The following is an 11,831-nucleotide window of genomic DNA, read 5'->3' as shown; positions in this document are numbered from 1 at the left end:
TTAAAACAAGGACTTTTATTCCTTGCTTTCAAGTCTGTCAGTTTGGAAAACCTTTTCTTATTGTTAAAACTAATTTTCAGGTTGATGGAGTACAGCAATGTTTAAAGTTAACAGAGAAAATGCAAGGACATTTGGCAGTGCTTCAAGATATGAAAAGCCACCTAGATAACCAGCAGCCTATTAGTAACAACCTGGAAATACTAAAAGATGAACTGGAACAACTAGAGGTAAGTAAAGTGTTCTTTATGCTTGTACTTCAGTGATGGGTGCTAGAAAAAGCCCTTAGATGATAAAAATGAGAGATTTCAAATATAATTAAAGTAATTCAGATTTAAATGTCTTTCTTGCTTAGTAACTTAATGCATTTTATATATATTCTCTTTGTAGTCATTTGAATCAGGACTGGCTACCTTTGCAATTATCCTAAAAAAGGACATGAAATTGACAGAAGAGTTTTTAAAGTTTTATAACAGGGATATTCCTGAAGAGAAGCTTAAAGAGCTAAAGATAAGCTATGAGTATTTGCAGGAAGCATTTTTGGTGGTCTGTGATACATCTTCGAAACGAGCGAAACAAATAGTCTGTGCTGTTGACTTGGAAATGGTATGTTTTTATCAGTGTACATTTTAACCTTGGTTTTCTTCAAGGTAGTTTGACTAAAAAGAAGGAATTTGTTTTAGCTTTATTTTGTTTTATCTTAATATAAAAATAGATGTATCATTCTATTTAATATGATAGGAAACGTGACTAGACTCCAGGGGCATAAATAAACACACAACTTCCCTTTCCAGTCTAAGCTTGCAGTATTACACCAGCAACTTTTAAGCAAACTGCAGAGATTTTCAGACTGGATCACAGAGAACGGTAAAATCGTGAATGACTTCATAGTGAATACTAATGATATAGAAGAGATGAAGAAAAGTTTACAGCTATTTAAAGTAAGTATTCTTTATGGCAGGTGTTGGTGCTTCTGACAGATGTTGCTATTTACTATGAATTATTAGCTAGGTTTTGTATACCTGCTCATTAACCTCTATTGCTTAAACAGGTGGCTAGAACTAATTACTTAAGAAGACAACTACTTGATAATCCAGTAATAAAATCTTGTTGATTTGCTTTTTCTCTTGAAAAACTTTTTGATAGAGTGGCTTACTGAGAAAGCTATTGGTTCTGCTTACATTTGTTGCAATAAATCTGACCCTTTGTGGAAATCTAATTTATAATACAAATGTTTCAGTGATTAAAATTGGATCTTTAAGCATAAGGTCCAGAATCTTTACTGAAGTTTAATTACCTTCGAAATCAATTATATGTGAGAACAGAAGATGGGGGAAGATAAAAAGCCTCTTCATTACACACTCCATGAAATGAGTCATGGAAAACAAATCAGAAAAGATTTTTAGTAAAGTTCATACACCTCTGTGTGTATGAATGATAAAAATGACGTTATTTCACTGTGCTTTAATAGGGTTCCAGTATGCATGGTAATGTCATAGGGGCTGCACAGTGCGTAACTGTGGGCAGAATTTGCCACAATGCTGGAAATGGGGCTTCTCGCTGCGGAGTTAAGAATAGGAATGCTTTCAAGTAAATATTTTAACATTTCTGGGTCTTCAGACCTAGAATCTAGAAATGTTAAACCTAACCTGCCGTAAATCTTCCAGAGTTGAAGGTCAGCCTGTTTTCAGATATCCATGAGAGAGCAAAGAAATAGAGATGTTCAAGGTCATCTTATTTATTACTTGGACCTGGACTGTCCCAGCAGCAAACCATACACAAATTCAAATGCCGTATCTGAATGTGTCAGAATGATTCTGACACAGAGTTTTGATTGACTGTGGCTAAACTATCCCCCAAAGCATTTTGGAACAGGGGCTAAGAAAAGAAGGTAGTGATACTTGTGTTTCATTTGTACTGAATTTGTCTTCGTTGGTAGTAATTTCCTTCTCTTTGTTTACAGAACAGTGCTGCAGAACTCGGCTGTAAAAAAACGCAACTGGAGTCCACTGCGTTTGATGTTCAGTTCTTCATTTCTGAACATGCCCAAGATCTTTCTCCTAATCAGAGCAAACAGTTGCTGAGGCTCTTAAATACCACCCAAAAATCTTTTCAGGAAGTACAGGAAGCAATAATATCTCAAGTGGAAAGTTTAGAGACTCAGTTACAGGCAGCACAAGAGCTGGGTGATCAGAAGGTTTGCCTTTCTGTGTAAACGTGTGCTGAGTGTTTTTGTCTATGGATGAGGAATTTTAATACCAGCATGCAGTATTAAGTGTATTCCTATCTTCTCAGTTTTACTACAGATACTCTCATAGTTCTACAAAGATGGTAATTGATCAAGTTTGGTGAATTGTCATTTTTGTCTTTCCTTGGTACAGTCACAGAAGCAGTATGTTAGATTATGGACAGACACAGTTTTGGGCATTAGGATCTGTACAGCCTGACGTAACCGCATCTGCTCTTTCTAGCAATGAGAGAAATTTACTTGGGGTTTCTCACAGGTGTTGTTTGTTTAGCAGCTATATCAGTAATTAAAGCAGTCAACTCTTCTGGCTGCAGTTGTATTGATCAATGAATTTACTATCCCACCATTGCTCAATCACTTCTGTCCTGCTGAAGACTTTCTTTTCCTCTGATTTGCCAGGTCATCTGCTTACGTGATCTTTATCTAGGTCTTTATAGTCAAAGAACCGGATTTGTTCAAATCCTTGCTATCATGGCTTGTTTTGACTGAGACAGGTTAGAGGGACAAACATATGACTAAACCAGCTAAGATATTTGCAATTCTAGGCATGGGCACTGGGAAAGCTATGCGTCAAGCTGGGACAGTTACCTCTTCAGCTAGCATGGCTGCAGTTGGCAAGCATATGCAGCCTTTGTAGAATCAAAGGAGGCTGATGAGATGCTGCAGTGTAACTGCATCTCCTTTTCTCTCACAGAAGCACTGCTAAGACTTAGAATCACCACCTCAACCCCCAGTTTATGCGTAATGAAAGGTGGTTTAGCATTCTGAGGACTTTGTATTATTTTACCATTTGTTTCTACCATACTTTGTCAGACAAAGAAACATAAAATTGAGTAAAGGAGAGGCATAGATACTTTTCTAGGACTTAGTAAGAATAATGAGCTTGCATGTTTTGTTCTTTTCTACTGCTTAAAAAGTCAACATTTTCTATTCAGGTAACATTATGCATACCAACAAGAGCTAACTCACGATCACAACTAACCTCTGTTTTGATATCCTTTTTTCAGAATTAATAGTGTTTATCACAGGTTTCAGCGGTTAAGAGGCTGGATTTCCCTCCTGTCATTTGGAGATTTCATCTTTCACATACGTGCATGGCCAGACTTCTATTGGGCAATTCCATCAAACATGGTCTCTTTTACTTACAACATATTTGAGGTTTATTCACAACTTCTGTATGTTCATCTTGCTCTTTGTACCACTGCTATCATGTTTACAGCATACTTCTAAAGCGATTGCTTTGCAATATTGATGTTCAGAGGTAATTCCTATTAGAGTGTCTGTTAGTTGATGAAGTGAGGACGTTTTTGTTTTATTGTTCGATTGTATTTGGCTCTAATACAGGATGTGGCTGAACGGCAGCAGGAATGCAAAGAGAAACTGCAGGAAATCTGTGATTTGCTTACACAGACTGAAAATCGACTCATCGGACAGCAAGAGTCTCTTGTTATTGGAGACAGCAAGGCTGAGCTAGAACAATACCAGACCAAACAGGAGGTATGCACAATTCTCGTCAGATAAGTTAGAAGACTGAGTGCAGAGGGGAGTGACTAGACTCTTTTGTTGAATTACAAGACTGTCATGTGAGAGAAGAGTAAAATAGACTTGTTTGACCTACCAAAAGTAAAGGCTTAATGGTGTGCATTTAAACTGCTGCCCATGAATACACTCCAGTATGTGCCAGTGGGAGAAAAAAAACTTTAAAACTAGAAGACACTAGAAAATGTACAAGACATTTCAAGAAGCACTCTTGGAGCAGGCATGAAATTTGTTATATGAATCTTTAGCTTAAGATTGTTCCTGTCAGATATGATAAAATCAGACTTGTTTATTACGCTAAAATCACTTAATCAACTTTTTTACTGGTATTAGGGAGTGCTTATTCCTGTTCACAGTATTTTGAAGAATTTTGCTGCAAGGCTTTCTCTTGCCTGAGGCTTTCCATTGCATCACTCTTCTTTTGGTTTAAATTCTGTTTTTTCTAGTGTTGCTTGCAATCTCCTTGGTGTTCTTGTGTAGCAGAGCCCTCTCAGTTTGCTTGCTTTCCTACTGAGAGCTTGCTTTTCAGCTGTATCCTGTCATCTATAAGTTTTTACTCTGTCCTGACTGATGCTAATTGAGTTTATGATAGTTAAAGGACTGAAGGACTTGGTAGTCTTCTTCCTCCTCCTTTTCCTAGTAGTAGTTTACTATGTTGTAGAGCTCCAAATAAGGTTTAGTAATCTATAAAGGCAGAAATTTCCTTATTCATCTTGCTTTGCTTTACTTATCTTCAAAGTAACACATCTAGTTTGTCAAAGTTCTCCTTATAGTCAGTGGAAAGATACAGACACCCCTGGCATACCTCTTAATATTGCTTACCTGTCTTAAGAATTTATGGCCAAAATGGGGTACCCATGGGAGTGAAGAACTGAGGTAGCATGTGCTTCATTTTTTTTCCATCAGCTGTTTGTGACTGCCTAGCAGAGGAGTTGTTATTTGCCAACTGATTTCTTGTAGACACCATTGTAGAAGTGTGTCTTGGGAGGGGAACGGGGGCTTAAAAAAGGTCTTTCATAGATCAAATCAGAACTTTCATCCTCAGTGAGCTGTTTGAAAGAAAGCACAGAGATCTTTGTCAGAGAAGGAGAATCTTGTCTTGATATAGTGTCCCCAGGAAAATCTTTCTAATGTACGTGCTGAAGTGTTAAAATGAGCTGCAGTTTTAGCTGCCAAACTATATTCTATAATTGCTGCAAAATCTGTAGTATAGAATGAGAATCAAATGTCTTGTCTTGCAGCTTCAAGAGTGTTACACTGCATATAAGGAAAAAAAAGTTCATTATTTCGGTAACTGGGTGAATGTATTCAACAGCATAATTATTGTTAGAAGTAAAACTCCCCTCAGATAACTGGGAGACAGATTTTTTTTATCTGACTCTATCCTAGGTCTAGGCAAACTGCTTTGGATAAACTAAAACTAAACATCTGTCCTCTGTGAAATTTAATGGACTTAAACATTCTTTGGAGATCAAAATATTATGATTGATTAAAATCAAAGAAAAATATTCTTATGGCATTTCTGGCCTGAACAAAACCAAGAAATATGGGAGAACTTCCACCTGGGAAAGATGACTACAAGTTTCTGACTTTTATTCAGTCCCCTTATTTTCCACAGCTTTCTGTTAGGATAGTAATGGAATGGTATTTGTCAGGAGACTCACCTTACTAACTACAGCACAGCAGATTTACTTTGATTTTACTCTTGATATCTAAAAAGTAAGATATATTTTCTTCTGTGTACATGGAAATACAATATTTGAGCTGCTAAACAAAGGAAAAGAGTGGCCTCAGTCTGGATAGGAGTGTAAGCCAACAGACTTGCAATTTAAAAAAAAAAAAAGATTGAGCTGCAGCAACATTGTCAGACGTTGAATTGATTTTATTTTTTTAATAATCCTAGCTGCAATTTAGTAATGTATCATGTACTCTCCCAAGTTAGAAGGGACCACTGTGGTGCTTGCCCCTAGAACAGAGATAGTTCCAGTAAAGTTAGTTGGAAAGATCTGGTGAATAATTTACTTACTCATATTTGCTTCTTTTTTCTCAAAAGGAGATACAAAAAGACATGAGAATGAGTGCCCAGACTCTGGCAGAGATTGTGAAAAATACTGAAACCTTCTTGAAAGAGAATGGCGAAAAGTTGTCACAAGAAGACAAGACTGTTCTTGAACAGAAACTGAATGAAGCTAAGACAAAGTGTTTGCTCCTTAGCCAGAAGGCAGAAGAGTCCAAAAAAGAACTGGATAAAGCTATGACAACAGCAATTAAGCAGGAAACAGAAAAGGTTTTTAGGCAACCTTTATTCAAACTTTTTAGGTGTCTTAGGGGATTAGTCTTGCAACTTATTGTTGATATACTGTGGAAAGATTAAAATCATATTTCATTTGGGTGACTAATAAACTGTTCGCTGGTTTATTTTCTTTATAAAATAAACAGCAACATATATGTCAACCAGAAATTTTGTTTAATGTTAATGTATTTTAAATGGTCTGTTTGCATATGATATTTTGTAGTGCCTGAAGAAGATTTCTAAACTGAAACTGTAAAATTTCACTGTAGGTTGCAGCTATAGAACAGCTGGAAGAAAGTAAAAATACAATAGAAAATCTCTTGGATTGGTTATCGAATGTGGATAAAGAAGCAGAGCACGGCCGGAAATTTAAGCAGGCGATAGAACAGAATGGAACGCACTTTGAAGAGGGAGATGTGAAGGCTTTGGAAGGAGAGGAGGACGATGTCAATGGTAATCTGCTGGAAATTCAGCAAGACATTGAAACTCGGGTGGATGGACTAGTAAAAAGCACAGAAGATAATCTGAACCAGCAGTATCAGAAAGTCAAGGTACTGTTACTGAGTTTATTCAACATTTAGGTGCTAAGCGTGTCAGTCCTCATTCAACATGAGTGAATTCAATCTCATCCTTTCTGTCATGGACTTTGGAACAGGCACTAGGAAGTTAGTGATACACAGTGGTAGGAATTTCAGTAGTTAGAATGTATTGCAAATTTGTCACTTTTTTGCTGGTACTGTGGTTGTTTCCTGCAAAATAAGAAAAAGGACATGTTCTACAAGGTAAATGTTGAGAATCCTGATGGTGAGTCTATTCTTTATTTTTATAGTGAGAAATTAATGCAGGTAAAGAAAATGCAAAAAGCAGCAACGTAAATTCATATCCTTTATGTGACTTTCTAAAAAATCTTTGTGGTAGCCAAATGATTCAACCCCCTGCAATTCCCTGTGAACAGTGGTTACCAATAGGTGCAAATAATAGTTTGCTGAAATTACAATCTTAATTCCCTATAACTTTAACACATGGGCAAAGCACTATTTGAAGGCTTCAGAAGGATGAGTTACATAAAACCACAGCACAGCATTTTAAAAATAGATTTTCCAGGTAAGATAATTGGAAGCATTTAAAATAATCAGAGCTCAGTTTTGTGGCTTTTGTTGACTTACAGTTAAGCAACCAAGAACTTTTAGGTGTGGTTTGATGGACATGTTGATGAAAATGCTAATGCTGATAGCTGATGCTATTTTTGATTTCCTTTCTTATTAAAAAAAAAAAACCAACCTAAGAAAATGAGATAATTTGTTTTTGTGTACGTAATGTTTTTACTTCCACGTTTTTGACAGCTCTTTTCTGCACCTAATGCCTACAGGGTAATTGCCCACTGTACTCATGGAAGAAAAGCATACCAGTCTATTTTATGTGGGAATAGAGGACCTTCAAGAATGGAGATTTTTTGAAAGAATCTATTTGAAATATAGATTTTATTTGGCATATAGTTCTAGTTCCTATGACTTACTATTTTTTTGTGAGATTGAAACAATTTACATGCATAGAATGTGTCTCAATTTTTAATGTCAAAAGGACCTCTTTTATGACCAAGTATATTTGATAAGAATCGCTGGTCTTTAAATTGAAAAATTAAATTAAAAAAAATTGGATAATAATGTTTGTTCACTCAATATAAGAAGAAAGTATCTGTATTCTTTTTAATGTTTGATGCTTTCATTCCTTTTGGTCTGTTTGAAATGGTAGTTACAATATATGTAACAGGAAATGGAACAGTTTTTATTTGGGAAGTTGCCTACCTTTGAATGCTTTATTTGATAAATCCTATTTTGAGACAGGGAATTGGGAAAATTTTGATTACACTAAGCACACTACCCTAAATGTTAAGTAATAAGCAAATAATTTTTATTAGGGAAAAAAAATTAAGAGATTGATAATGTCTAGTTTTATTATACAGAGTTGTCTTTTAGAAGAACGGGGAAAGCGTTTGTGTGATATATATCCTAGTATTTCCGAGTTCCAGTGATGTTTGAAGACTCCCATTTGGTCGTGGCCTGTATATCTGGCTAAAATTACCATTGGAAGTTTCATAAAATTTTGAAACTGCACAGAAATATGATTACCAGGAGTCATGCTTTCACTTAAATTACTGACAGAATTTTTTTAATAAGTAATATGAAAATTAGAAAAGCTTTTTATCATTATGATGGACTTCGTTTTTCTTGTCGTTTCTAACAGAATTCAGCAGAGATTTCAAGACAATAATGGTCTAATGGCACTATCCGAGAAGGTGCTGGTCATAATTTTTTTTTTTTTTCTCGTAGGCTCAACATGAGAAAATTATTTCACAGCAGCAGGCTGTCATAATAGCAACTCAGTCTGCTCAGGCACTGCTTGAAAAACAAGGGCACTACCTTTCCCCTGAAGAAAAAGACAAGATGCAAAGGAACATGAAAGAGCTGAAGGCTCAGTACGAGACTGCTTTAGCTGAATTGGAACGGAAAATGAAGTTGACTCATTCTCTAAGAGAAGAACTTGAGAAATTTCATGCAGACTATAGTGAATTTGAAACCTGGCTGCAGCAGGCAGAACAAGAACTTGACAATTTGGAGGCAGGTGCTTCTGACTTCAGTGGTATTATGGTCAAACTGAAAAGGCAAAAGAGTTTTTCGGAAGATGTTATCTCTCACAAAGGTGATTTACGGTATATTACAATTTCTGGACAAAGAGTTTTAGATGCTGCAAGGTCATGTAGCAAAAGAGATGGTGTGAAGGTTGACAAAGATGGTATCGATACTTCGGCTACGTATGCTGAAGTGCAAAATAAACTGGATAGTGCTTCAGATCGTTTCAAATCTCTCTATACTAAGGTAAGTTTTATTTATACTGAGTAGGAAAGACTACTGTAATTGATTTGGCAGTTTGTATAAAAAGGGGTTAGCTGATGAAACATACTGTGGGAAGTTGTAAATTCTTTGTTTCTTAAAGTTAGATAACAGAACAAGATGATTTTCTAGAAGATCTGCTTTAGTCAAGCGCCAGACTATTTAAGGTCTGAATGGATGAAATTTTCTACCTTGTGTTGTAAGGGAGAAATCAGACCAGATTTCCTCATTTGTTCTTTCCAGCCTTAAACAAACTCTTTGAGTTTGTGACAGTACAGGATGTCTGAGTAACATGTTGGGGTGGAAAGAAATTGTAATATTTCTAGATGGATAACATTTCTTTATGTTCCGTGTGATATTTCCCACAACTGCTTATTTACTTGGCTTCCTACTAATAAAATGAGTATAGAAAGAGAGAGACTATGCCAAGATTAACATTCAAAATTTCAGTTTGATTTGTGTCCTGAAATAGTTTGTCCCAATGTGACCTTTGTTGTCAGCACTAGGCATGCAAGAACGTAGTGATTTGAGGATAGCAATTCTTTTCCACTACTATGTCAAATAAACATTTTATCCTTGACAATCTGAGATTAGTCTCTAACTAATGGGAAACTAGCAGTGCAAAATCCTCCATGTACTTTAAGAGAGGGAAGATAATCCAGCTCTCTGTGCCAGATTCACATACGGAATCTGTCTGGTAGAACTAGACAAACATCACCAACTGGTCTCACATTCCAACTCTCCAGCTGTTTTCGAAAAACCAACAAAGTGTTGTTCAATATTGATAATATTCTGGAATTGTAAACTTTTGAGATCATTATTAATTGAACCATTTAAGAGACAGTTGCTGTCAGTATCCTTTGACTATGCCGTTTCATGATTTTCTAAGATCATAGGTTCAGACTGCTTAGTAGAGCTTCGGTGTCCACTGATAACAGTGTAGGTCTGCAGCAGTTGCCATCTTCAGGAATTTTCATCTAACGTTTTCTTGCTCAGAAATGTAAATTCTATAAAGACATGGATTTGATCGCTTGATTACAAAACTGGTGTAAAACCCGTTCTCTCGAACAGTTTGTGAAGAAGGCTCTCTGTTTGCAGAAGCTCATTTTCATATATGAACAGTGAAGCTAAAAGCTTGTATGAATATGTTCGACTTCCTCCAGTTGGTTTATTGAATTAGTTTGAGTGTGAATGTAAAGATTTCATTGCAAAATTTTCAGAGAGCTTATTTTTATGCACCTAAAAATCCTATGCCAGCAGCTTGATTTGTGGTCTCAGATTTGTCAACTTGCCAAATTCTATCCTTTCCATATATGCATTTAGCACAGCCGTAATAGACATGCGTTAAATATTTGACCATAAATATGCAGAGCAAAACCAACACAAAGTAGGCTTCTCTTATTAAATAGAGTCTTGAAGGACAGTCTTTTAAAAAGTGAAATCTTCCACAATTTGTGAGATCTTTCAAGTTGTAAATGGGTTTCTAGTAACCTTTTTGCCTTTTGTAAATGCTTCTTGCTTTTAATAAATATTTATGTTGCATTTATTTTTTTTATATATATATTCACACACACACGTATGAGTTTATAGGCTTATATGTTGAAGGAATCTTAAAGTCAGTTCTTAGTTAACTGGTTATGTAAATGAGTGCATTCTATGTTTGCCCACCAGATGGAGACCAAGTACCAAATGTAAATATTAAAAGACAGTGTATGGAAAGTTCAGAATATAAATTTTTAAAGTAACTGTTTATAAATATTATGATTTGATACAGTCAGATTTTGCTTGTGAGACAATCTCCAAAAATTCTGAAAGAGTTCCACTGACCTTTTTGCATGATGAGTCACTGTATACATGTTGGGGCATGCTAACATATAGGACTAATAGGATCTTGGTCAGATGATATTCTTAAGTGACCAAAACAAAGTATATGTGCCATACCAAGCCATATTGCTTTGGATTCGCTATGCAGATAAGGTATTTATGAAAGCAATATTCTGCTGTCTGTATTTTAATGAACATACGCGTATCTTCTGATTTTTGAATTTGAAAATTTCTAGCTTCCACTGGCTACATTTTTGGTGGCAGAGTGCTGATAAAGAATCTTTACGTTGGTGGATCAAAAAGTCTTCCTAAAGCTTCTCCTATTCTAGTACAATGGGTTAGATTGCAATTTCCCACCTGCATCAGTGAATTGATCCTAAATCACGCTTGAGGAGCACAATCTGGGAAGACCTGCGTAGCCTGTCCGGCTGTCGTGCCTTAGTTCAGAAATCAGTTAGACAGTGGAATGATGACAGGAAAAAATCATGCAGTATTTCAGGAGGGGAAGTATGAGCTTGAGATTGGTTTGAAATGCAGCACACAGTTTAATGCCTGGGTATTTGCTTGTTTGGTTTCTACTCTTTTAGTGTAGCATCCTTGGAAATAACCTTAAAGACCTCGTGGATAAATACCAGCATTATGAAGATGCTTCATCTGGACTTCTGTCAGGTCTCCAGGCCTCTGAAATAGCTGTGAACAAACAACTATCAGAGCCAATTGCAGTGGATCCCAAAAATCTCCAAAGACAACTAGAAGAAACCAAGGTGAAAAGCTTTAAAAAGCAGAAGTACTTCTGTCCTAAAAGGAACTGCTTTTTCTCTGAAAAACAGGATAATCTAATATAATCCAAGTGGCTGCAGGCCAAATTCCTGCCTTGCATGTGGGCGTACAACTTTTACAGTTCTTCAACTCAAGCTGTCCAGAGTGTTACCTGAAAAGCCCTAGGGTAAAAAAAAATGGGGGACCAAGATGCCATTAGCAGTGGTGAAAGCAAGATGTGTTTCATATCACTTAGCAAATGATAGGGTGAAATCTGGAA

General features: G+C 36.2%; 1 protein-coding gene across 7 annotated transcripts in view; it reads left to right on the top strand.

Moving 5' to 3' along the window:
* The window catches only part of DST (dystonin), a 315,857-nt gene that overhangs the window by 204,891 nt on the left and 99,135 nt on the right, over window positions 1-11,831 (top strand). For 6 of the 7 annotated variants that reach the window (XM_076332973.1, XM_076332965.1, XM_076332968.1 and 3 more), the window contains 5 exons: window positions 3,590-3,742; window positions 5,838-6,071; window positions 6,347-6,628; window positions 8,408-8,953; window positions 11,380-11,556. In XM_076332973.1, the coding sequence (XP_076189088.1) occupies window positions 3,590-3,742; window positions 5,838-6,071; window positions 6,347-6,628; window positions 8,408-8,953; window positions 11,380-11,556 (1,392 nt within the window). Of the gene's footprint in view, window positions 1-80; window positions 228-387; window positions 604-791; window positions 939-1,960; window positions 2,195-3,589; window positions 3,743-5,837; window positions 6,072-6,346; window positions 6,629-8,407; window positions 8,954-11,379; window positions 11,557-11,831 lie in introns of all 7 variants that reach the window. The other variant, XM_076332971.1, reaches the window with a different exon arrangement.

Source organism: Aptenodytes patagonicus, chromosome 3 (assembly GCF_965638725.1).
Source record: "Aptenodytes patagonicus chromosome 3, bAptPat1.pri.cur, whole genome shotgun sequence".
Taxonomy (NCBI): domain Eukaryota; kingdom Metazoa; phylum Chordata; class Aves; order Sphenisciformes; family Spheniscidae; genus Aptenodytes; species Aptenodytes patagonicus.
Note: the sequence above shows the minus strand (reverse complement) of the source record. Positions and strands in the feature narration are given on the sequence as shown.